This window comes from Phyllostomus discolor, chromosome X (assembly GCF_004126475.2).
Source record: "Phyllostomus discolor isolate MPI-MPIP mPhyDis1 chromosome X, mPhyDis1.pri.v3, whole genome shotgun sequence".
In the NCBI taxonomy this organism is placed as follows: Eukaryota; Metazoa; Chordata; class Mammalia; order Chiroptera; family Phyllostomidae; genus Phyllostomus; species Phyllostomus discolor.
Genome location: NC_050198.1, coordinates 69,128,686 through 69,156,150, shown reverse-complemented (window position 1 = coordinate 69,156,150; position 27,465 = coordinate 69,128,686). Strand labels below are relative to the sequence as shown.

Sequence of the window (27,465 nt, the reverse complement as noted above, 5' to 3'; positions counted from 1 at the left end):
GCAGTGGCCCTGAGGCAGACCCCGGGAGCACCAGGCCTGGGGGCTGCAAATCCCTGGACCCTGTGCTGATCCCTGGGTCCTTGTTGTCCTGAAGCAGTCTCCTTACCATCTGGTTTTTCAATGTCCACTATAATTTTTGATGTCCTGTTTTCATAAATGTTTCGGTAACCTAGGCCACTTGCTCTGTTCCTCCACCAATCCACGAGTTTCTCTCCCCTGCACAGAGGAAGAGAATCACGTTCCCTCAAGCAAAGCCACAATCTTCGAACTCCTCACTACCTTAGTCTTGGCCACCTGCCATGTGGGACTCTGCAAGTGAAGAACAGGCTTCGTCTGGGTCCAAAACAATTCATTTTCCCAACACCAAAGACCATTATAATATCTAATATTGTATCCAATAAAGGAAATGCATTCAAAGTGCAAAGTAATAAGAGAATTGGATTCTCTAAGTTGGAGATATTATATATATCCCTCAAATGGCATTTAGAATCTGAAGAGAGACAAAGACTGAGAGGAAGGTTTTTGTTTTGAATCATCCCTTAGCTCTTCTTACAAAAAGATCCCTTCCCTATGTCCTGCAATGTCCTTACCTATGGAAGGAGGCCCAGGAGAAAATATCCTCTACCCCCCAAAGTAGCTTGTTTGGTTTCTTCTCAAGCATTTTCTGTGAATGTGCTTTCTGTCTCTCTGCAATTGGAGGTACTTGATGTCAGCTTGTCATTTTAATAAATTATACAGCATCAAGGAGAATTGGGTGCATTGAATGTCTGAAGAGTCCCCCCAAAATTTGCCAGCTAATTTTAATCGTCACACTTCCCTTAAGGGGACAAAAGCATACACTTGTTTAATTTTGCTTTGTGTTTTTTTCCTAAATGGGAATTTGTATGAAATACTGATCTTCAACAAAATAACAGCACAGATTTCTGATGAAACCTGTCATTAAAATATCAATTATGTTAATGACAGTGTTTGGGTACATCAGGTATGATTTGAATTTTAATTTAGGATAAGGTATTTACATTTACTATAACTGCAGTGGGTACCAGTATATTAATAAAAATGCCACTTTTGAAAATTATGATGCTTGGAACTGCCTTTATGAGGACCATGAATGAAGGTTGTTTGATTACAATAGAATAATTCATATCAAGGAAAATTAAATGTGCACTTGATTATTTTTTAAAATCAATTTTATTGATTCTCCTAAGGAGTTGAGAAATATTTCTTTTTGCTTCTGTCTCCTTTAAAATGCTAATATAATTATTTGAATTAACCTCTGTAATAACTCTTTGGAATTTGGCCAGCTTATATGTTCAGATGAAATGAGCATTCTTTCTACTTATGAATTTTTGAAAATAAGCTTTCTTTCTTTCTTTCTTTCTTCCTTTCTTTCTTTCTTTCTTTCTTTCTATTTTATTTTAATCATTGTTTAAGCACAGTTTTCTGTCCTTTACTCCCATCCCAGCCCACCTACCCATCCCTCCCCACCTTCTTCCCATTTCCACCCCACCTAGTTTTTGTCCATGTGTCCTTTATATTTGTTCCTGTAAAAACTTCCCATTCTCCCCTGAAAGTCCCCTGAAATTACCTCCCCTCTACCCTCTGGTCACTGTCAGCCTGTTCTCTATTTCAATGTTTTTGGCTATATTTTGCTTATTTGTTTATTTTGTTGAAAATAAGCTTTAAACTTTATATTTTGTATCTTGAAAATGTATTCTAACATATACATGAATTACACTGTATGTTTATGTTACTGCATATGTCCATTATTTTAAGTTAGTCTTCGTTAAATGTTTGGGAATATGCTAGCTGAAGCACTTCTAAGAATCATGACTAAGTGGATTGAAATGAACCATCAACATTGAATAATCCTGTATTTTCCAAAAATTGTTTCCCATTATTCTATCATTTTTTATCTGCTTATATTAACTATTATTTTGGACTTTGTCTCTATAATCTTTTTTAACTTTATTTTTATTGTTGACACTATTACAAATGCCTCCCCCCCACCCTTTGCCCACCTCCACCAGTCCCCTCCCCATTTCCCTCTGGCCACCATCACACTGTTATTTGTATCCATGAGTTATGTATATATGTTCTTTGGGTAATCCCTTCATGTGCTTCCATCCAGTACCTCCTCCTCTCTGACAGCTGTCAGTTTGTTCCATGTATCCATGTCTCTTTTTCTATTTCATTCATTATTTTGTTTTGTTCATTAGATTCCACATATTAGTGAAATCATATGGTATTTACCTTTCTCTGAGTGTACAATTAATTTTTTATCTTTGATTATATGTACTTCATAAAAATTAATTCCCTATTATATATTTTCTTATCTGAGTCTCTTAAAAATTAATAAGATTCTAGTAATTTACTATGGTAATTCAACAGTATTCTACTTTTAATTGTTTCTATCATCACATCTTTAATTTTTATATTGTGTATAATCATAGTACTTAACCTCCATTATATGCCCACAAGTGTGGTAGCTGTTGTACATGAGACGGAGAAACTGTTTAGTCCATCTATTAAGAAGATGACAAGTTGGAAGGTTATGAAATTCCATTCCCTGGTGATTTTTAAGAACAGGCAGCTATCTATATGGACAAGGTGGTCTGTCAAGGTCTTCCAGTTTTGTGTGTCTGCATGTGCATGACTGGCATTTTCCAAATGCCCTTAAATAAAAGGAACGTTTTTGTATCCTATTATTTTAGTAATTGTTTTCTTTTTGGATAAAGTTGAAGAGGGAAAAGGGGGAGGAACTAAATACATTAATCCCATTTCTAAATTACATAGCTTGGTTTCTAACCTTTCATCTTGGCTTATTTTATATGCTTTAAATTTGGTGACTAACAGCTGATGGTATCACTTTGTCTATGTAAAGTACCCATTTTTTGTTGTTTATATTTGCAATACTATCAATAATGATGATAATGTGCACAGTTGGGAATTATTTTTGTGTTGCTATCAACTTTTTCTTACCCATACTAGTAAAGGTGTATAAAAGTGACAATACTCCTTGTTACAGGGAAGGGATATTTCTTACTTGCCTCAGAAAGTGGATCCATTATTACCTCAAACAGGAATTTGTTCTACCTGAGGTATACACACTTATTCCAGCCATCATGAATGTAATTCTCTTGCTTATATTTCCAGATAAATTCATTTACACAGTTTAAAATTCCATGAGACACCAAGCTGTCACTCTTAAAATTCAATTAAGATGTACTTTTTATTAACCACATTTGAAATCCAAGGTGTTGAACAGTGTCAAAGTAACTGTATTTCAAAAGTCATAAATGGTTAATTTATTTTTTCTGGGTTTTTTTTGTATTACAATTATGCTTTAGGTTTTTTAAATACATAGCTATTAAATATAAGAAGCAGTTAAAACTTTTTGGCAATTTCTGTAAAGCAAATCAGGCTTAAAAGGGTTCAAATTCTTTAGCAATAAATCTGTGTCTTGTTTGTATGTATTAACCTTAAATATGAAGGAGTATTGCATTTTCACAGTCAGTGTCCATTGCTCAAAACTGTAATCACACATATGGTTGAGAAGTAGAAACTACAGTAATATGTAATTTTTTTTTGCTGAAATATGTGTATCATAATATTGTGCTTTCTTTTTTTGCTAACATTATAATTTGAACTTAATTATTTACCTACAATTAGGTTTGTAAAATTAAAGATGATTTGATATTTAACAAAAAGATATATGATAATACAGAGACATATTTTATTAACTTTAAGTGGATCTATCTCTTTAACAGAGGTGGCAGCCTACAATCTAGTGGAGTTTGTGATACCAAATTATAGGATATGGGTCTCACCTATTACCTTTGGTTCTATTTTGAATGTCTATGAAAAATTTGACAAATCCCTGACATAGAGAAAATTATATTTAAGTTAAATATGTCCAGAAAGGCATTCTCATTAATTCTTTGAAGGGAAAAGCAATATAAAGTAAAAATTAATAAGTATAGGTCAATATAAACACTGAGATTCTTAATGCAGACTGCATGAGTTCCCATCCTAGCTATGCCATTTTAATAGCTATGTAAACTTGGACTAATGGTTTACCTGCTCTGTACCTCATCTCTAAAATGGGTATAGCATAGTGTCTATTTTGTGAGTTGCTATATGAATTTATCATTATTTATAAAAATCTTATTATTAAATATACTTTGTTTATTATGCTATTATAGTTATTCCAATTTTCCCCATCCCCCCTGCCTGGTACCCCCATTCCCTCCACCAATCCCCCCCTTAGTTCATGTCCATGGGTCATGCATATAGGTTCTTTGGCTTCTCCATTTCCTAGACTGTTCTTAATATACCCCTGTCCATTCTGTACCTACCAATTTGTATTTCTTAATCCCTACATCTTTCCCCCATTCCTCCTCCTAACTGTTAATCCTCCAAATGATCTTCATATCTATGATTCTATTTCTGTTCTGCTTGTTTGCTTAGCTTTTTTAGATTCAATTGTTGACAGTTGTGAATTTATTGCCATTTTCATGTGCATAGATTTGATCTTTTTCTTTTTCTTATATAATTCCCTTTAACATTTCAGGTACTAATAGCTTAGTAATGGTGAACTTCTTTAACTTTACCTTGTCTTGGAAGCACTTTATCTGCCCTTCCATTCTAAATGATAGCTTTGCTGGGTATAGTAATCTAGGCTGTAGGTCCTTGTATGTCATGACTTTGAATACTTCTTGCCAGTCCCCTCTTGCCTATAAAGTTTCTTTTGAGAAATCAGCTGACAGTCTTATAGGAACTCCTTTGTAGGTAAACTATCTGCTTTTCTCTTGCTGCTTTTAAGATTGTCTCTTTTATTGCTTCTCAGCCTTTTGGCTAAGATCAAGTACAGATTCTCTCTTTATCTTTAACCTTTGGCATTTTAATTATGATGTGTCCTGGTGTGGTCCTCTTTGCATCCAACGTGTTTGGGGCTCTGTGCTTCCTGGACATGTACGTCTATTTCCTCCACCAAATTAAGGGACCTTTTTTCATTATTTTTTTTTCAAATAAGTTTTCAATTTCTTACTATTTCTCTTCCCCTTCTGGCACCCCTATGATTCAAATGTTGGAATGCCTGAAATTGTCCCTGAGGTTGCTTACCCTATCCTCATTTTTTAAATTTTTTTTCTTCTTGTTTTCTGATTGAATGTTTTTATCTTCCTTATGTTCCAAATCATTGATTTGATTCTTGGCTTCATCCCCTTCACTGTTGGTTCTTTATTTCACTTAATGTAACCTTCATTTCTGCCTGTGTCTTTTTTAATGCCCTTGAAGTACCTAATGAGTTTCTTGAGCATTCTGATAACCAGTGCTTTGAACTCTAAATCTGATAGATTGCTGTTTTCCATTTCATTTAGTTCTTTTTCTGGAGTTTTGATCTGTTCTTTCATTTGAGCCATGTTTCTTTGTCTTCTCAATTTGACAGCCTCCCTGTGTTTGTTTCTGTGTATTAGGTAGAGCTGCTTTCACTCCCTCTCTTAGTAGTATGGCCTATTGTAGAAAAGTGCACCTGTAAGTTGTATGGGATGGAGCCTTAGGTAATCACCAGGGCAGAGCAACCTGTGTCACTGTTCTGTGGCTCTGTGTAAAGGAGGGCTTGCAGAGGGGACAATTCCACTGCCTGGTCTCTGGAGTTTTTCCCAGTAGAAAGATGGCTCCTGGCACTCATTCTATTGCCAGTAACTTCAATTTCTCCCTGTATGCCAGTGGTGCCCTTCCAGCTGCTGCCCTGGTGCTGAATCCAAGAGTGGGTGGGTCTGCATAAGTCCTAAGTCCATTGTGGACCCTTTAAGAAGAGTCTCCTGAAAATCCTGCAGTTTCTTCTGCTGCCCCAACCTCCACTGGTTTTTACAGCCAGAAGCTATATGGGGACTTATCATCCTTGTGCTGGAACCCTGGGCTGTGTGCTCTGGTGTGGGGCTGGGATCCTTTGCTCCTGAGGTATCTCTCCCAATTTTTATCCACCACACATGGGTGTGGGACTGCCTGTTCCATGTCTCTCCACACCACTCCATGTCCCCAAGCTTCTCTGTGTGTATCTCCACATCTCTGCCCCTTCTTGCTATCTGGATGAATGTGGCTTCTTTATATCTTTTCTTTTTGGACTTCCATACAGTTTGATTTTCTAATGATTCTGCATGATATTTATTTTGTAATCTAGTTGTAATTTTTGCTGTAGTTGTGCAAAGATGAGAAGTGTTTACACCTCCATTTTGACTGGAAGTCTCTATAAAAGATCTTAGAGTAGGGCTTGGTATAAGTTAGTATTATATGTGTACCTTGTTTTATTATTATTATTTATTTAAATAAAAACTTTTCCATATTGCCACAAAAAAATGACCCCCTGCCCAGTTCATGTTCAGTTGGCTGTTATCTAACTGCAGATAACAAATGTGAAAGTCTTTTTTTACAGAGAATTAGCACTCATTATTTACTACCTAGCCTGAGCCAAATGCTTTTAACACCTGTGTTATACTTGCAGTCATTTAATTTTCTAATGTGATGTTATGGAGGGAAATGTATACTCAAAATTTCTAAAGTATCAGGGAAAAAAGAGAACTTTCAGTGGTATTATATCTGATCTAGGCTGTTATTTTATGTATAGGAGTAATGATTTTAGTCTCATTTCCGTTTTTAAATAATAGGATAATAGAAGGATTACCAAATTTTCTCTTAATCATCTGCCAATCTGTTAACCATACAGATTCATTAATGAGGTTTATGTAACCTTTGTGAACATACACACTGACTAAATTAAAAACATTTGAGTACTTTGCCTGGGACCTGTCTGTGTTTGTATACACAGCCAGACATTTGTATGGTAGACTTGTGCTTTGAGTTCTTCCTTGTATAATATTTGCTGATGTGACTTTTCTTTTTTCACTTTTGACCACTCAATTATTAGAGTATTGATAAGCTCCTGCAGAAGAGGGGTCTTTCCCTAGTTTCTTTCCTTTTCCTGGTTTCTATTTTTGGCATATTTTTCACTACACTGAGGAAATTTTTATGGTCTCATTTCAACTCCAGGCAGAGCTAGAGTAATGGTGAGAGTAAGACAGTGGCTAAGGAAAACTACATGGCACATAATAGATACCAGAAACTAAACTCTATAAGTAATTTAATGAACACACATCTATTCCAACCCTCATAAAAGCAATTCCCTTACTTATATTTCCAAATAATGTAGAAAATAACATTGCTCTAAGAATAACTGTTCTATTGAGTTATTTTTATGATAAGCAATAACTTTTGAAGGAATTAAAATGAATAGCAATGAATAAAGGGATAGTAATGAATGACACCCATTTACATGAAGTAGAAATATAAGGATCGGTAGTAGAGCTTTCTGTTAGTGGATCTGCTAGCTAAACTGCTATTAAGAATCATGACTGAGAAGAGGATTGAGATGAATTATAATAGAATAACCCTGTATTTTTTCAAAATTTCCATCTGGCCAGAATTTTATTAGTATTTGTGTGTGTGTGTGTGTGTGTGTGTGTGTGTGAGAGAGAGAGAGAGAGAGAGAGAGAGAGAGAGAGGGAGAACACACATTTTTTTAGGGATAGAAGAGTAAAGCAGGCTCTCGAATGATGTTGTTTCATTATAACATTGATGAGGTGAAGTAGGAATTGAGGTCTTGTTTATATCCATTAGCCTGTGGTAAAATTGGTTTCATTATATGTTGTTTCACCACAGTTCCAAGAACCTATTGATAACATTGAGGACTTCCTGTACTTATTTTGGCCATAGTGAAGAGATAACATTGTTTCTTAGAGTAACTCCTAAGCTACTGACTTGGAATGGTTATTTACTTTTAGTCATCCTTCTACTGGATTAAGTAAAGATTGTTTGTGAATTTTCTTTAGATCATTTATGTGTTAAGATAAAAATCTTTATTTGCATCTGTATGGACAGTAAAAAGCATAATTTACTCTTCTTCTGGCATAGGTATTTATGTTACTCAGATGTGAGGGTCATGAAAGTAGTTACATTTTAATTTTTTTATTGGCTTAATAGGTCACTTTAGACAATTGTGTTGAAGTTGGGCGGATTGCCAACACCTACAATCTGACAGAAGTGGATAAATTTGTGAACAGTTTCGTCTTGAAGAATTTTCCTGCATTGTTGAGCACTGGAGAGTTCCTGAAACTCCCTTTTGAGAGGCTTGCCTTTGTGCTTTCCAGTAATAGCCTTAAGCACTGCACTGAACTTGAACTTTTTAAGGCTACCTGTCGCTGGCTACGCCTGGAAGAGCCTCGGATGGACTTTGCTGCAAAATTAATGAAGAACATACGATTTCCTTTGATGACACCACAAGAGCTCATTAATTACGTGCAAACTGTGGATTTCATGAGAACTGACAATACTTGTGTGAATCTTCTTTTGGAAGCCAGCAATTACCAAATGATGCCATATATGCAGCCAGTTATGCAGTCAGACAGGACTGCCATTCGATCTGACAGCACTCACTTGGTTACACTAGGAGGAGTGCTGAGGCAGCAGCTGGTAGTCAGTAAGGAATTACGCATGTATGATGAAAAGGCCCACGAATGGAAATCGTTAGCCCCCATGGATGCCCCAAGGTACCAGCATGGCATCGCCGTCATTGGAAACTTCCTCTATGTTGTTGGTGGACAGAGTAATTATGACACAAAAGGAAAAACTGCTGTCGATACAGTCTTCAGATTTGATCCTCGATACAATAAATGGATGCAAGTTGCATCTTTAAATGAAAAGCGCACCTTCTTCCACCTAAGTGCCCTCAAAGGATACCTATATGCTGTTGGTGGACGAAATGCAGCTGGTGAACTGCGTAAGTGCTTTTACCCCCAAATTCTTGTCAAATCATAAACTAATCAGTTCTATAAAATGAAAAATTAAAAATGCAGTTAGGCCTTGGCCAGTGTGGCTCAGTTGTTTGGAGTGTCATCCTGTATACTGGAAGGTTGCAGGTTCAATCCCTGGTCAGGGCACATGCCTAGGTTGCGGGTTTGATGCCCCTTTGGGCAGCCTATAAGAAGGCAACCAATTGATCTCTCTCTTTCACTCATTCTCTCTCTGCTCACCTCCCTCCCCCCTCCACTGCCTCTCTTTCTAAGAGCAATGAAAAATTGCAGTTGGGTGAGGATAAAAAAATGTAATTAGGGTTTCATTTTAAACTATTTTTCTTAGAAAATATCAGAGACAAAGAGTATGACTTACTTGGGCATACATTGTTGGCCACAGCACAAATTACATCAATACATTACTGAATATTTGATTTGTACAGTATTTATGATTTTCATCTTGAAAAATTCAACTACAAAGTGTATTCTGTTAATTTAAATTCTGATAGAATCCTGGATAGAGGTTTGGCATGTTCCTTCATTTTTCATTTTTAAAAGCCCTCATAATATTTCACTGAACTGGTTAAAATTCTTCCTTATAGAGCACTGACTTCTATTGTTTTTTCAACATAATCTGTTACCTATCAGAGGCCACATAGTAAGATAATTTTCTTTATCTTTTTTTTTTATTTCAATCATTGTTCAAGTACAGTTTTCTCCCCCCTACTCCCGTTCCAGCCCCTCCACCCAACCCTCCCCCCTTCCCCCCATTACCCCCCACCCTTAGTTTTTGTCCATGTGTCCTCCAAATTTGTTCCTGTAATCCCTACCCCTTCCCCCCTGAAATTCCCTCTTCTCTCCCCTCTGGCCACTGTCAGACTATCCCCTATTTCAGTGTCTTTGGTTATATTTTGCTAGTTTTTTGTTTTGTTTTGTTTTGTTGTTTAGATTCCTGTTAAAGGTGATATCATGTGGTATTTGTCTTTCACTGCCTGGCTTGTTTCACTTAGCATAATGCTTTCCAGCTCCATCCATGCTGTTGCAAAGGGTATGACCTCCTTCTTTCTTTCTGCTGTATAGAATTCCATTGTGTAAATGTACCATAGTTTTTTGATCCATTCATTTACTGATGGGCATCTAGGTTGCTTCCAGCACCTAGCTATTGTAAATTGTGCTGCTATGAACATCGGGGTGCAAAGGTTCTTTTGTATTGGTGTTTTAGTGTTCTTAGGATAGAGTCCCAGCAATGGAATTGCTGGGTCAAAAGGCAGATCCATTTTTAGTTTTCTGAGGAAGTTCCAAACTGCTTTCCATAATGGTTGTACCAGTCTGCAGTCCCACCAACAGTGCACTAGGGACCCCGTTTCTTCACAACCTCTCCAACACTTGTTGTTTGTTGCTTTGTTTATGATGGCCATTCTGACTGGTGTGAAGTGGTATCTCATTGTGGTTTTAATCTGCATCTCTCTGATGGCTAGCGATATTGAACATCGCTTCATGTGTCTTTGGATTTTCTGTATGTCCTCCTTGGAGAATTGTCTGTTCAAGTCCTTTGCCCATTTTTTAATTGGGTTACTTGTCTTCTTAGAGTGGAGTCGCGTAAGTTCTTTATATATTTTGGAGATTAAACCCTTGTCTGAGGTATCATTAGCAAATATGTTTTCCCATACAGTTGGTTCTCTTTTTATTTTGATACTGTTTTCCTTAGCTGTGCAAAAGCTTTTAATTTTGATGAGGTCCCATTTGTTTATTCTTTCCTTTATGTCCCTTGCTCTAGGAGACAAGTCAGCAAAAAAGTTTCTGCGTGAAATATCTGAGATTTTCCTACCTACGTTCTCTTCTAGGACTTTAATGGTGTCACACTTTATATTTAAGTTTTTTATCCACCTTGAATCTATTTTTGTATAAGGTGTAAGTTGGTGCTCGAGTTTCATTTCTTTGCATGTAGCTGTCCAGTTCTCCCAACACCATTTGTTGAAGAGGCTATTTTTATTCCATTTTATGTTGCTGCTTCCTTTGTCGAATATTAATTGACCATAGAGGCTTGGGTTTATTTCTGGGCTCTCTGTTCTGTTCCATTGGTCCATGTGCCTGTTTTTATGCCAGTACCAGGCTGTTTTGATTACAGTGGCCTTGTAGTATAGTTTAATGTCAGGTATTGTGATTCCTCCTACTTTACTCTTCTTTCTCAAAATTGCAGCAGCTATTCGGGGTCGTTTATGGTTCCATATAAATTGTTGAAGTGTTTGTTCTATGTCTGTGAAATATGCCATTGGTACTTTAATCGGTATTGCATTGAATGTGTAGATTGCTTTTGGTAGTATGGACATTTTAATGATATTAATTCTTCCAATCCATGAACACGGTATATGTTTCCATTTGTTTGTGTCCTCCTTGATTTCTCTCCTCAGTGTTATGTAGTTTTCTGAATACAGGTCTTTTACCTCTTTGGTTAGGTTTACTCCTAGGTATTTTATTTTCCTTTTTGCTATTTCAAATGGGATTTTTTTCTTGATTTCTGCTTCTGCTGTTTCATTGTTGGTGTACAGAAATGCCTTTGATTTCTGGATATTGACTTTGTATCCCGCTGTTTTACCAAATTCATTTATTAGGTCAAGCAGTTTTTTGGTGGAGTCTATAGGATTTTCTATGTACACTATCATGTCATCTGCAAACAGTGACAGTTTTGTTTCCTCCTTTCCGATTTGGATTCCTTTTATTTCTTTTTCTTGTCTGATTGCTGTGGCTAGAACCTCCAGTACTATATTGAATAGAAGTGGTGAAAGTGGACATCCTTGTCTTGTTCCTGTTCTTAGTGGAAAAGATTTTAATTTTTGCCCATTGAGTATAATGTTGGCTGTAGGTTTCTCATATATGGCCTTTATTATGTTGAGGAATGCTCCCTCTATTCCCACTTTACTGAGTGTTTTTATCATAAATGGGTGCTGTACCTTATCAAATGCTTTTTCTGCATCTATCGATATGATCATGTGGTTTTTGTCTTTGCTTTTGTTTATGTGATGTATTACATTTACTGATTTGCGTATATTGTACCATCCTTGCATACCTGGGATGAATCCAACTTGGTCATGGTGTATGATCTTCTTAATGTACTGTTGGATGCGGTTTGCCAGTATCTTGTTGAGGATTTTAGCGTCAATGTTCATCAGCGATATTGGCCTGTAGTTTTCTTTCTTTGTTGTGTCTTTATCTGGTTTTGGGATTAAGATGATGTTGGACTCATAAAAAGAGTTTGGTAGTCTTCCATCTTTTTGGATTTTTTGAAATAGTCTGTGAAGGATAGGTGTTAGTTCTTCCTTAAATGCTTTGTAGAATTCTCCTGTGAAACCATCTGGTCCAGGGCTTTTGTGTGTTGGGAGTTTTTGGATTACTGCTTCGATTTCTTTTGCTGTTATTGGTTTGTTGAGGCTTTCTGCTTCCATTTTATTGAGTTTTGGAAGGTTATATTTTTCTAGAAATTTGTCCATTTCATCTAGGTTTTCAAATTTCTTGGCATACAGCTCTTTGTAGTAATTTGTTACAATCCTTTGTATTTCTGTGGTATCTGTTGTAATCTCTCCTCTTTCATTTCTGATCGTGTTTATTTGGGTCTTCTCTCTTTTTTTCTTGATGAGTCTGCTTAAAGGCTTGTCGATTTTGTTTATCTTTTCAAAGAACCAACTCTTGGATTCATTGATGTTTAGAATTGTGCTTTTAGTCTCTATGTCATTTAATTCTGCTCTGATCTTGGTTATTTCCTTCCTTCTGCTTGCTCTGGGCTGTCTTTGTTGTTGTTCCTCGAGTTCTTGTAGGCCTAGGGTTAGGTTGTTTGTTTGAAATGTTTCTAACTTTTTTAGGTGGGCCTGTATTGCTATGATCTTCCCTCTCAGGACTGCCTTGGCTGTGTCCCATAAGTTTTGGGTTGTTGTGAGTTCGTTTTCATATGTTTCCAAAAACCGTTTGATTTCTTCCCTAATATCATTCTTGACCCATTCATTGTTTAATAGCATGCTGTTTAATCTCCATGAATTTGAGTGTTTTGGGTTTTTTTTTCCTTGTGGTTGGTTTCTAGTTTCAGTCCCTTGTGATCCGAGAAATTGCTTGGTATGATTTCAATTTTTTTGAAATTGTTGAGGCTTGTTTTGTGTCCTATCATGTGGTCAATCTTTGAAAATGTTCCATGTACATTTGAAAAAAATGTGTATTTAGCTTCTTTGGGATGGAGGGTTCTGTAAATATCAGTAAAGCCCAGCTCGTCTAGGGTATTGTTCAATGCCACAATATCTTTGTTGATGTTTTGTTTGGAAGATCTGTCCATTTTTGATAGAGGGGTGTTAAAATCCCCCACAATAATTGTGTTGCTGTCCATATCTTTCTTGAAGTCCTCTAAGATTTTCTTTATGTATTTAGGTGCTCCTATGTTGGGTGAATATATATTTACTATGTTTATGTCTTCTTGGTGAATTCTCCCCTTGAGTATTATGAAATGACCTTCTGGGTCTCTCTTTATGGATCTTCTTTGGAAGTCTATTTTGTCAGATATGAGTATTGCTACTCCGGCTTTTTTCTCCTGTCCATTTGCTTGGAAAATTTGTTTCCAGCCCTTCACTTTCAACCTGTGCAGATCTTTTATCCTGAGGTGGGTCTCTTGTAGACAGCATATGTGTGGGTCATGTTTTCTTATTCAATCAGCTATTCTATGTCTTTTGATTGGAGCGTTTAGTCCATTTACGTTTAAGGTTATTATTGATAGGTACTTATTCATTGCCTTTTATGTACGTGTGATCCTCTCTCACTCTCTCTTTTCCTTTCTTTCCTTAAAGCAGTCCCTTCAGCATCTCTTGCAGAGTTGGTTTAGTGGAGGTGTATTCTTTTAGACTTCTTTTGTCTGAGAATCTTCTTATTTGGCCTTCTATCTTAATTGAGAGCCTTGCTGGGTAAAGTAGTCGTGGTTGCAGGCCTCTGGTTCTCATTACTTGGATTATTTCTTGCCATTCTCTTCTGGCTTGGAGTGTTTCCATTGAGAAGTCAGCTGTTAGCCTTATTGGGGCCCCCTTGTATGTTACTTCCTTCTTCTCCCTTGCTGCCTTTAAGATTCTCTCTTTGTCTTGAAATTTTGCCATTTTAATTATGATGTGTCTTGAGGTGGGCCTCCTTGGGTTCCTCTTGATTGGGACTCTCTGTGTTTCCTGGATTTGTGTGACTTTTTGTCTCATCAAATTAGGGAAGTTTTCCATCATCACTTGTTCAACTAGGTTTTCTATCCCTTGTTCTTCTTCTTCTCCTTCTGGTATCCCTATTATACGGATATTATTACATTTCATATTGTCTTGCATTTCTCTTAATCCCTCTTCATTCTTTCTGAGCCTCTTTTCCCTTTCTTGCTCTTTCTGGGTGTTTTCTTCTATTTTGTCCTCTAGCTCGCTGATCCGATCTTCTGCTTCATCGATCCTGCTTTTCATTCCTTCTACTGTGTTCTTCATTTCAGAGATTGTATTCTTCATTTCCTCTTGGCCCTTGTTGAGAGTTTCTATTTCCTTTTTTATGCTGATGTAGTTTTCATTGAGTTCATTGTAGCTTCCCTGTAGTTTCTCGTAGCTCATTGTGAGCTCATTGAGCTTCCTGACAATCACTGCTTTGAATTCAATATCTGATAGTTGAATTGCCTCTGTTTCATTTAGCATTCTTTTTGAGGCTTCCTCCTTTCCTTTCATTTGGGGAGTATTTCTTTGTCTTCCCATTGTTTGTGAGACTCTTCTTGCTCACCTCAGCTTCTTATATTGATCTGTTCTGGCTCCCTCGGTTTATGATGTGAACTTCTTTAGTAGAGTAGCAGTGAGTTTCAGTGGTACTGTTTCCTTGACCCCCCAAGCTCGCTGGTCTTGGGCTGTTGTTTAAGTTGGCTTTGTGTTTGCCTTTGGGTTCTGATTGTTGTTGAGTCTTTCTTTGGTGGTTCCTTCCCGCCAGCTGGTTAAATGTGGGTCACTCTGTCCACCACCTTCTATAATTTGTTGTGCTGGTGAGGGCAGGTTGTGTTGAAGCTGGTTCTTCTGTGTGTACAAGGTTTAAGGAAATCTTGTTCAGTTGTTTGTATTGGGTACTGTCTCTACTGTTTAGTTGTATTTCCAGATAAGCCCTGGATTGAGGTTTGTGTGGTTACTACTCCCTCCTTCACCTTCTTCTGCTGTTATCTGTTAGTGGTTCCTTAGTTGTTGGGTTTCCTCTTCCAGTGGGTATCCTGGTGTTCACCTCCTCCACCTATTCTTTTTTGTCATCAGATGGAGGGGAGGGCAAAATGGTTTAAGACAGCAACCGAGAATTCTATGCTATTTACAGTAGTAGCAAGTAGGGAAGATATAGGAGATCCTTTCACTATGTATAGTGTTAACCGTGGTCTTCCACCCAGCTAGCTGATTTTTAGAAAGGATGGAAAGAAGATAAGACTCTTGTTGTGGGGGGAAGGATTGTGAGTTGGATCTATAAAGCAGAGAGGTTGTGGGCGGTCAGATTCTGGGGTAAGGTGAGAGTAAAGTGTAGTAAATAGGTGTAGTGTGTGAGAGAATAGAGTTAACCACTACAGTAATAGAGTTCAGGAAACTTTGAAATGGGCTACGATCTGGGGCGGGGGTGTTGTGAAGTAATTACACTTGCATGGAACAGCAGTTATTTACAATAATATTATGGCAACATTCATATGGCAGAGTCTATGAAATCTAGGTAATAAGGATAGGGAGTACCGAACATTGAGTAGTATGCTTATAAGACACAGGTGAGTTAATGGACAGTAGATTAGTAATACGGTATAGAAAGAGATATCAGGGGAAAGCTGTCAGGTCATACAATAAAACCAGCCTAGCAAAGCAGGCTATACAAAAATAAGAGGGATATAAAAATATTGTTTAAAAAAAAAGATGTAGGAACACTGGAAAAATAATAATAATACAAATTTGCAATAACTTGCAGGTTCTCTGTAATAGCAGAGTGACATTTATCTCACTGTCCCAGCTGTTGTGATGCCCCTTCTTTGGGTTCAACTTTGGTCTTTTCACCGTTCCAGGATTTTGTCTCACTTGTAGGTATTTAGGAAAAAATTTAAAAAAGAAAAAAAATAGAGAAGGCAGGAAGAAGAGATAAAATTGGAGGACAGGAAGGAGGAAGGAATAAAACAAGAAATCAGGTAAGAGAGGAAAAAGAAGTCAAAAGAGAATAAAAACAATAAAACTTAAAAAATTAAAAATTGTTAAAAAAATAGAATCAAATTAAAAAGTCTCTTGATTTCAAAGTGGCCAAACCGGTTTTTCTGCTCTTGCTGGCTGAGGCAGCCTGAAGGATGACTTGTTTGGCTTTTCTTCCTAGGCCCGTGAGGTTTGCACTGGCTCCGCGGCCCGTCCGCCACCCGGCGCGGACAGGCGCGACCCTCGCTCCCCGCGCTCCGGTGAGCGGGCGCGGCCTGTCTGCTGCCTGCACCACCGGCGCGACCCTCGCTCCCAGCGCTCCGGTGAGCGGGCGCGGCCCGTCTGCTGCTTGCACGGCCGTCTGCCACATGCCGGTGCCCCCGCCGGTGCCCCCGCAGGCGGGCGGGCGCGGCCTGTCCGCAGCCTGCGCGCTCACAGCTGGGGAGCAAACAGGCCAGAGCCACTGATCACTTCAGGAGAATTCCCCAAACAGTGTTTGTGTCCATTCACTCCTTCCTCTTGGGAAATTCCTCCCGATCGAGCCCGCCGCTCTCCAATGGCCCGGTTTTTCTCACCGCCAAAGCTCCAGCCAGAACGGAGACCCTGGGAGTCCGGGTCCGCAGCGCGACTCGGCTCTGGCGTTCACTGCCTCCAAAGCTGCTCGCCACCCGGTGTGCCCGCCAGCACCTGGACTCCTCCCAGGGCCGCCCAGACCTTGCTCGGCTGGGGAGGGAGCAGCCGACCTGGCTCTCTCCCACTAACCCTACGGCAACCCCAGCCGCGGCCCCCGGGCCTGGGGCTGCAGCCCCGGGACCACACGCCTGTCCCGGGAGCCTACCTTGATGCAGCGATCTGTTCTTTGTTCTTTCGGTTCTGCCACAATCCTTGGTCCTCCGTTCTCAAAAATGCTGAAATATGTTGGTTGCTTGCCTTTCCACTCCAAAGATCGGTCAGGACTCTCTCCCCTGAGCAGAGGAAAGCCAAATCTGCTCCTTCCTACTCCGACGCCATCTTGAGAAATTCAGTTTTTTCAATTTTCTTTATCAATGTAATGTACAAAGTTCAATATTCTCCAAAGTTTATTTACTGTGAGTATTATAATCTGTGACTATTAGCTTTAAAAATCATTCTCTCTTGGTGAAAGACCAGTTTTCCTCTCTGTAAACTGATCTGGTAAACTTTATTTGATGGTCCCTTTTTTGTCCTTCTAATCTCAGAGTGGTCACATGTACAGTTAACATAGCAATACATTGGCTATATAAATTACAATTAGAAGATATATTTCTGTTATTTTAGATAAAATTGGAGTAAGCTAGGTATCTGAAAGGGAAGTCAGGAAGACCACATTTTATATCATGCTTTAAAGTATCTGTCACTACCATCATTGTTTGGCTTTTTATTTTCTTCCTCCCCCCTATTTAAAAATTCTGTGTTATAGAGTGCTTATAGTTGTCCAGTATTCTAGGCTTCAGAATGCTGGGGAAGTTTAACATACTGGCTCTAAATAAATTCATAATAATTATTAAAATATTTCTCTTCAGTATTCTACAAAATACAAGTTAGTTTAATGGATTTGAGAGTAAGGTGTTTATTGGAGACAAAATTAACTGCTCTCAACTCTTAAACTTTTCAGCTTATCAAGCCCTTTCTTGTTAGTGACATCATCTTAATGTTACTAATCTTTCCCACCCACAGTTTTTTCTCCTTTGTTATCACTGTCATATTTTTTTCTGAGGTCAGACTTTTTAGATTATTGGATGAGGTGCCATGATCAAGAACCACACAGGTTTCCCAATATATTTTAATAATCAGACTTTTAAAAGTATCTGAGGCATTAGTACCTTTAGTGTAGAATTGTCATTTCAGGTCTTCTCAGTCAACCCCTGAACATTATTTTCATGTTATACTATTTTAAATTTATAGTGTCTGAAAATATCCACAAGGTACAGGCAGTGACTTGGCGCTTTCTTAGAAAAGCCTCTTGTCTAAGATAATTTTTACGAGTTGACAAATTATAGGTCATCAACCCTGGTATTCAGTGGTCATTTTGAATTTTTTTTTCTCAAAGGCAATAGCTCCATTTTTCTGTCAGTACTTACTTATTGATGTTATCATCCCTGTTAATGTACAGCTATTAAGTTTTCAATATAGTTCCTTATATTAATTAGAGGCCTTATTTTTCTGAGAATATATCATCTTCAGGCCAAGGAGAGTCATTACATATAACCAAGAAGCTAGAGGTTTTCTTTTTCCAACTTGATTCCCACCCACCCTGTTTGAGCTCTTCCCATGTTATGCTTAGTGGAGAACAAGATGAAGACTACCCCATTGGGCAAGTATCTGGCTTTCTTGCTCTTGGACTTTAGGAATCACCTCCATCTCCTTTTTAAAATTTTATTTTTATTTTTTAAAATATTTTTTATTGTTCTTCAACTACAGTTGTTTTCATTTCCCCCCCACCATTCCCCTCCACCCCAGCCATCCCCACTTCCCACCCTCGATCCCACACCCACCTTGGTTTTGTCCATGTGTCCTTTATAGATGTTCCTGAAAAGCTTTCCTCATTTTCCCTCCATTGTCCCCTCCCACCTCCCCTCTGGTTACTGTCAGTTTGTTCTTAATTTCAGTGTCTCTGGTTTTATTTTGCTTGCTTGTTTGTTTTGTTGATTGGCTTCCACTTATAGGTGAGATCACCTCCATCTCTTATTAAAAACAGTCTTTTATGTTTCAGTTTGAAAATGAAAAACGCATTTAAAGTATTTGATATTCTTTCCCTTAAACATCATCTTCTATAATCTATAAGTAACTAAACTTTTATAGGAAATGACTGCTTCCCTCAAAATCAGCACACCCAACAAATCCAGTCAGTATTACTTTAAATTAATATATTATATATTGGGAGTTTTGCAAAATTGTGTGATTGACCTATTAAGCACACTCAAAGTGAAAGTCTTGATTCCAGAAGAGAATTTTCAGGCAAAAAAAAAAGAGACATTACATAAAACCAAGAAGCAAGAGGCTTAATTTTTCCCCCAACTCAACCACTCTCTTAGAGTCTCTCCTATGCTATACCCAAATGGGAGCAAGAAATCAACTATCCCATCTTGTCATATTCTTTATTTTTGACATAGCTAAGCTTGATTTAACCTGCCCTGTTTACCTTCCAAAAGAACAGCATCAGTGAGTTCTTCTGAATTCTGTTAATAATGTTGCTCTTTGTATAAATAAAAAAAGTATGTGTCAGTTGCCCTTTCCAGTTTTCTTGGGCTTATTGTTTTTGCATAATAGCAGATTTTTGTTCTAAAGAAATGCTTGCTTTTATTTCTGAATGTTCCAGCCTGAAGTTGGGATTTAACTTTTCTCCTGCTCCATAAGCATTTTTATGGGACCCCATCCCTCTACACACACACACACACACACACACACACACACACACACACATCTTTATTGTAATTACTTAACATTTCTATCTTAACTGATTATGTTGACATGTTAATATGCCTGTATAAATAGAGAAGGGAGTTAGGAATGGGTGTCAGGAAAAGGGGATTGATGGGAGAGTCTTTTAACAATTTAACAGGTTTAGTACAAGTACATCATTTATTTTTCATACACGCAATAACCGTCACCTATATATCACTATGAAAAGAAAAGTGACAATATTTTCAAGACATTTTAGATCATTTGAATGAATTTGGTCTTTTAAAATCTTTTCACTACAAGTGTGTGTATGAGCCTGGAATATTGCTGAAATGTATTTCCTTAGAAATGTTGCCTTCCTTTGACACTGGGTACAATGGGAAACTAGGGGAAGCTTAAGAGTAGCTGTCACTTAAGTGAGAAAGGAGCCAGTTATTTCTGGCACCTTTCAAAATTATGTCATATAAGCAATCGATTTTCCATTGAGGTTTTCTATATTGAGGAGAAATAGACAGCTCAGCTATCTTTCACTTCAGTTAAATATTAAGCCAAGCTTTCAAATAATGAAATAGCTTATAAAAAAACATGTTAAATTTTTAAAAATAAATGTACTATAAACTTGCTGCAATTTATCAGATGTCTCCATATCCTTTCATGGGTTTGGGGGTTTTCTTCCTTAAGCAGCAAATCACCAGCTGGCACTTCAGTATTCTAGAGCCCATCCAGCTTCTATGGGAGCCATCATTGTCCAAATGGCTTTCTTGAGGCTTAATCTCTTTGTCAATCTCAAAGAACCTCTAAGTTCCACATCATCTCTTGGGACTACTTCTGGACTCCAGTAGAATTGCCTGAGAAAATAAGATTCCTGGTAATACATGTGAAATAACCAACAAGTGTAATTCTTAAGTTGGAGAGGGTCTCTAATTTAAATACCAGGTCACCAGACTACTGAAGATAAGGGTCAACAAACTTCTGAGAGGGGCCAGAAAAAATATTTTCAGCTTTTCTGGCTGTGGGATGTCTTCACAACTAATCAACTGTACTGTTACATTGCAAAAGCAACTATAGACAATGTATAAACAAATAGGAGAGGCTGCATTCCAATAAAGCTTTATACATACATACTAAAATTTTAAATGCATGTAATTTTTATGTATTCTTCCTTTGACTTTTCCCCAACTCTTTAAAGATATAAAAACCACTCATATTTTTATCTTGTGGGTCATACAAAAGCAGATGGCATATTGGATTTGACTTTCTAGCTGTAGTTTGCCTGACTCCTGTTCTAGATTTTCCCTGTTACCTCGTTACCATTCCCACCTCTCATAGACTATGATGGAACCACTGCTTTGTGGCTCCAACTCCTTGCCTTGCATTATCCGTGCTTCTCCACTATCAAAGTTGTGGCACTAACCTTGTAAATATGGAAAATAGAAATAAGGATATATATTTAAATTAGATGTTTTCTATTTTGAAACTAAACACTATTGACTTTACTATTAATAACAGCAATTCTGTGTGAGTAAAGTAGAGATTAAATGATGGGAAATGCTGATGGAGATGGACTATTTAGCTGGAAAAAAAACAAGTTTATGAATGATGAACTTGCTGATGGAAATAGTAGTGGTTAATAGCCATCTTACACTTAGGGGCTTCTGTATGAGAGATTATACATATCTATAGGTGGATAATATATGTATAGATAGATGTATGTATAGACAGATTCTTATAACCTCTACTAGGAAAAAATGCAATTAACTCACTGAGAAATACAGCATTATCTTTCTACACAGGTAAATTTTAGTGATCATAGAGAGTGAATAGCTATTCAATCTCTAGCTTCAGTATAAAAGGAGTAAGAGGAAACTAGTGGAAACTGCATCAAAACAGATTAATTGGACATAAGGAAAGACTATTACACTCTAGAAATTTCAAAGTTCAAAGCAGAGTTCTTCTTTAAGAAAAACCTAGAATTATAGTAAAATAGTCTTTGACTTCAGATAGATGGGAAAGATGATCTCTGGAAGTCTTCTAAAACCCTTTTAGTGATAGGATGTGTAGTTGGACTGCTGTTTTATCAGTTAAAATCTTACCATTAATTACCTTGCTGATGCCAAGTATTATCATTAGATTAGAGAGAGACAGTAATGTGCATTTAGTAGGATCTTGTTTCTCATATAGCTGAAAGCCTTGCTAAAGGCAAATGGAAATGCACATTTAAAAAGACATCAGTGACTGGACATAGTCAAAGACAGTATGGCAATATTTGGCAGTTTTAGCTCATCATTAATTGTGAAATACTCCCCCACCTTATTTGGAGGAAAGATTTTGCAGGATCTTGCTAAACCTACTTGCTACTTGATGGAAGGGTTTAGAAGAAATAGAGTTGGTAAGAGTCCAAGCCTAAAGCAAAGAATGAAAGTAATAAGAGAATATGTCAGAATGAGAATAGTGAATGCCTTTGAAATAAGACTGAAAACTCAGACCTAAAGTAAGTGAAAAAAGAAATTAGTAAAAGGCTATGAAGTGGTATAATATAGGTGTTGTTAGAATTCAGTACTTAACATAGTGGACTTGATGAAGAAATGAAATTATCAAATAGACTAGAAAATTATTCTGTCAATCTCTGCCTCTAGTTTTGCCTGTTCTCATGTTGTTGTTGTTTTTTTTTAAACAGGAAACCTTGTTCAAAGGATGGTTCATTAGTTAGAATGTCATTTGGCTACAAGTAGCAAAACCTTATTCTAGTGGCTTGATCAAAAAGCTGCACTACCTAGAACTATATTATACGGTCAACTCCAGCTTCAAGGGGACCTGATAATTTGAACTTTATTTTAAATTTGGCACAGTGCTTCCCTGAGAGTGTTATGGTTAGTAATAAAAAAGCAGGGTTAGGGGAAGCAAGGATTTGGATTAACAACTGGCAGTGTCTGCAATAAATCATATAAACTTTTCAAGTCAATTTAGACTTCATACTTTTAAAGAAGGCTCACATTTCCTATTTGTCTGGATGGTTGTTCTATTTGTGAGGTTACAACAAATTGACATTTAAATAAGTTGAGGTCTTTTTTCCAAAATACTGTGTGTTATAATTGGTAAATTTATTATTGAGAGGAAGTATCCCTAATAAAAATCTTAGCTTCATATTATGCTGCCAGTTACTTTCAAGTTAAGAGTAGTACTGGCTGCAACAGTGTTGAACATGTGCACACTATTGGCTTTAATGTATAGATATAGAAAAAATCATTGCCAGTGTCCATTTTGTAGTCTGGAAATGAAATAAAGCATAGGCATGAGAACATACACCAGGTAGTGTAGATACTTTTTTCTCAACTTAAAATTTTGCTTTGTATCTATTAACCTTTTTTTTTTTTTTACCTATACGGTATATCAACACAGGGGCCTAGAATTGGAATGTTTTACTTCCTTGTGATTTTTGTCATCTTTTCTTCGCACATTTTTAGAAATGGGAGAAATGTCAGATTATAAAGATACAAGAAGAGAAGAAATCTTAGTGGTTTCTGCAGTGAAAGAAATGTGTTATATTATTACACTAAGTATCTAGTCTAGTGTAACCTGCATTATACTAGGTTCAAATGATTAATATAACCTCAGTAATTAACATGAGATCTCCAAAGAATACCTCATATCTATAATATGTTGCATTTATTTGGATATTATTATTAGTGTTTTACCTGAAAGAAACAAAATTAATTGCTAAATTTGAAAAATTTGAAATTATATATCATTTTTTTAACAACAGCTACAGTAGAATGTTACAATCCAAGAACAAATGAATGGACCTATGTAGCCAAAATGAGCGAACCCCACTACGGCCATGCTGGAACTGTGTATGGAGGAGTAATGTATATTTCAGGTAAACAATTATGCTTCAAGCACAATTAGTATAATATATAAACTTTTTAACTGTCACCATCTTCCTATATAAAGTTAATGAAATAATCTAGAAAATAGATAATCAAAATATAATATATTTTGAGTTTAGAAGATATGCGGGGTGGGCAAAAGTAGGCTAACAACAATAATAATATAATAATAAATAAATAATAATGCAAGAATAAACTCTATGTTTCACATACTTATAACTGTAAACCTACTTTTGCCCATCCCTGTATTTTGGCCACATGCACATATGTTTTGCTAATAAAAAATTCTGAACTAGCTACACTTTGCTTACAGTGTCCCAGTAGCAACTTTCATTTTCAGACTGTTGGTATTTAAGTCATTCTTCTGTAGAATTTAGAAGAGTGTTATTTTAATGAAATGTTCACCTCTGGTTTTGAAATTTTCTTTTGTTAGCCACGTTCTTATCATTTGGCTCTGAAATAGTGTACCTCAGACAGTATGTTCCCCATTTGAGAGCCTGCTAGTGCCAGGCCAGAAGTTACATTATTAGAGAACAAAGGTGCTCAGGTGATGTTTGTGGTCTGAGTCTCTGAAGATTGCCTTATGAAATCTGTAATTAACGAGGATCGCTGAAAGGCCTGGAGTGTGTGATTGGCAGGTTTCTGTGTTAAATTTATGAGCAACTACAGGATGTCTTATATTGAAAACATCATCCAGAAAATCATATGCTCCACTAATCAATGATTTATACCATCTACCTATTTTCTGTGTGTAGATGCTATGCCATTATAATGAGAGCTCCAAATCCTCTGGGGAAAAAATGACATCTGAATTGTTCTAATGGTGATTTGGCATAACTAGCATATATTGTATACATGACCTTCACAATAAAGAGCAGGTTAAAACCACAGCTGATTTTTAAAACCAAAGAACACTGTTGTGCTTTCCAACAATTCTGCAAATTACAGGGAAAAATACTAAAAAGCAGAAGAAAAAACAGTGATTTCTATCTGGCCACCGGATAGTAGAGCTTTGAATGATATGGATGAAAATTAGTGTAGTTCTCTCCCTAATCTGCAAAACATATAGTCTGATTGTTTAATTATAGAGACTAATTTATGATCTAAGAATATACTTTGTAGATGATATCAAAATTGCACATACAAAGTTCCATATATATTCAGCATTCTAAATTTTCAGCTTTGCAAATGTACATGCTGATAGGACATGACATCACCCACCCTCACCCCATCCACCAAAAACTACAAAAACAAACTATTCTGAATCTTATTATAAGCTTGTGCATTTGCAAACTATCAACTTTTCCAAAGCATTTTGATTTATTTCAATTCATAGTCATAGTCATAGTCCTAATGAAATAATTAGAGTAGATATTCTTAATAGACATCTACAAAGTAAGTGCCCTAGCCCTGTGCTCAGTGCCCAGAGGGTACCCAATAAAAAGCATTAGGACTGAATGATGCTTTGTAGTTGCAATTTGCTGCAGACCCAACTCTAAAAGTGGCCAAAATATATTTTCATTCAGTAAAGAATTTTAAGAACACCTCTAAGTCCCATGGGTCTCTATTTGAGAAAGCCATTACAATAATGTAAACTATAGTTTTGTTCTTTAAGAAGATGAAAATGCTATTTTCTTTCTTTTTAATCTATGGAAAATATTTATAGAGGGCAGACATTTATAAGAATACTACTGATAAAGTATAAAATGTCATAATTGTGGCTAGAAGGCAATCACCTATGACAGATCTTTTTATTTACTTTTGCATTTTTATAATAATCTGACTATTATTTTCATTCCTTAGGAGGAATTACTCATGATACTTTCCAAAAGGAGCTCATGTGCTTTGACCCTGATACTGACAAATGGATCCAGAAGGCACCAATGACCACTGTCAGAGGTCTGCATTGCATGTGTACAGTGGGAGAAAGGCTCTATGTCATTGGTGGCAATCACTTCAGAGGAACAAGTGATTATGATGATGTCCTAAGCTGTGAATACTACTCACCTATCCTTGACCAGTGGACCCCAATTGCTGCCATGTTAAGAGGGCAGAGTGATGTTGGGGTTGCTGTCTTTGAAAATAAAATCTATGTGGTTGGTGGGTATTCCTGGAATAATCGTTGTATGGTAGAGATAGTGCAGAAATATGATCCAGATAAAGATGAATGGCATAAGGTTTTTGATCTCCCAGAGTCCCTTGGTGGCATCCGAGCGTGCACACTCACGGTTTTTCCACCTGAAGAAACCACACCATCACCTTCTAGAGAGTCCCCTCTTTCTGCACCTTAAAATCATCCCTACAACTAAGATGCTGTAATTCTATCTTTGCAGTGTGTCATTGATTCTCTTCTTTTGCGTCCCCCTTAAGTAGTGTATGTTAGGATTAGCCTCAAGTAATTGATACAGATATTGAGAAAAAAAAAGACTACATTGATATTATTTGTGCTGTTTTTCTGGCTTAGAGTGTTTATAAAGTGGTAACAAAACCATTCTGGAAATGTATCCCATAGAAGCTGACATTTAACATACAAAAGAAAAAAGAAAAAAAAAACAACCAAGTTACTGTCTTTAAAATGTTTCTTCAGTACTTTTTTGATGCTGTGTACTGGCTATGAGGTATTTGTCATCTTTCATTAGAAAGCCCAATAAACTAAGTTGAAGCTGGATTATAGTAAATGTACAATTGTGGTAAGTAGGCTCTAAAGTAAAAAGTTTTCCTTTCATCTTGACTGTAAGGTGTCAAAGGGAGGCAGCCTGCTCCAGCAGAAAACAATAGATAAAGGGTTGCCAACTTGCATGAGCTACCTCCCTTTTTTCATAAAGTATTTTTGACATATCTGTCAACCCACCTGTCTGTGTGGGTACATTGAGAATATATAAAGTTTCTTAGATGCACAGGAGAAAGAATAACTGAAATTCACCAATAGTAATTTTTAAAAAGCAGCATGACCCCTCCACTTATAAACAAGGGTTGGGAGTTTTAAAAGTGTATAAATACATATGTGCATAGAAATATTAAATATAAAACTTTAAAAATTGAGTGGCATGTCAAACAAATGTAAAACAATTAAAAATTCTTCCAAAAAGCAGCTTCCATTAAAATGGAATTCAGTATGTACATACTGAATGCACATATGTAGAATCATGCTGAATTATGTGGATAAGGGCTGGAAACTTTGAGTAACTAAATATATCACTTGACCAAATTTTACCTTCCAAAACTGTAAACTACACCTTCTCCTTTGCTGTTGAGGTAACTTCCATATTGTATGTATTCTGTACACTCTCAATTCATAAGGTTATTTAGCACAAAGTATAGCAGCTTCACCTGGTAAGCTGCTTTTGCTCAGTGAATTTAACTTCCATGTTTTATCTTTTTGTTCAATAAAAACATTTAATGTTATTTTGGTTTGAAGCACCTCATCATTGTCTGATTTGACTTCCTTTATTAAATGTCCTTTTGCGGGGGAATAGCAAGATTCAAGTGATCAGGACTTAGAGCACTGAACAACTTGAATTAATTCATATTAATGACTTTCATTTAATGAAAAAAAAAAAGAACTTGACCAGGTTTAACATCACCAGTCCAAACCCATTACTCATTGTCTTAGAGCAGGGGTGTCAAACTCATTTTCACCAGGGGCCACATCAGCCTTGTGGTTACCTTCAAAGGGCCGAAATAATTTTAGGGCTGTATAAATGTAACAACTTCTTAACTGTTAAGGAGTTGAAAGTACAGTTGGCTCTTTGATGGCAACTGTGAGGCTGATGTGGCCCCTGGCGAAAATGAGTTTGACACCCCTGTCTTAGAGGGATTGTTTAGTGGCAGATGCTGTTGGGCTCTTCTTCATTTCCACAGAAGTAATACCAGACATGTCTAAATTATAAGATCATTTCCCCATATCTGTAATATATCCACCTTGTCTAATAAGAAGGGATTGTATAAAATGACCTAAGAGGTTTGTTCTTGGGCTAAGATCACAAATGAGAAATATTTTTGTAAGCACTGGCAGGTGTGGCTTGGTTGGTTGGAACATCATCCTATGCACCAAATGATTGCAGGTTTGATTCCCAGTCAGGACATATGCCTGGGTTGCGGGTTCAATCCCCAGTCAGGGTGCCTATAGGAGGC

At 37.0% G+C, this 27,465-nt stretch overlaps 1 protein-coding gene across 7 annotated transcripts in view; it reads left to right on the top strand.

Annotated features, from left to right (window-relative positions):
• Nucleotides 1-26,736, top strand: part of KLHL13 (kelch like family member 13) — a 275,500-nt gene extending 248,764 nt beyond the window's left edge. For 4 of the 7 annotated variants that reach the window (XM_036016817.1, XM_036016816.1, XM_036016818.1 and 1 more), the window contains 3 exons: nt 8,041-8,836; nt 23,208-23,321; nt 25,135-25,622. In XM_036016817.1, the coding sequence (XP_035872710.1) occupies nt 8,041-8,836; nt 23,208-23,321; nt 25,135-25,622 (1,398 nt within the window). Of the gene's footprint in view, nt 1-8,040; nt 8,837-23,207; nt 23,322-25,134 lie in introns of all 7 variants that reach the window. The other 3 variants (XM_028522560.2, XM_028522563.2, XM_028522562.2) reach the window with 2 other exon arrangements.
• Nucleotides 26,737-27,465: the final 729 nt, after the last annotated feature.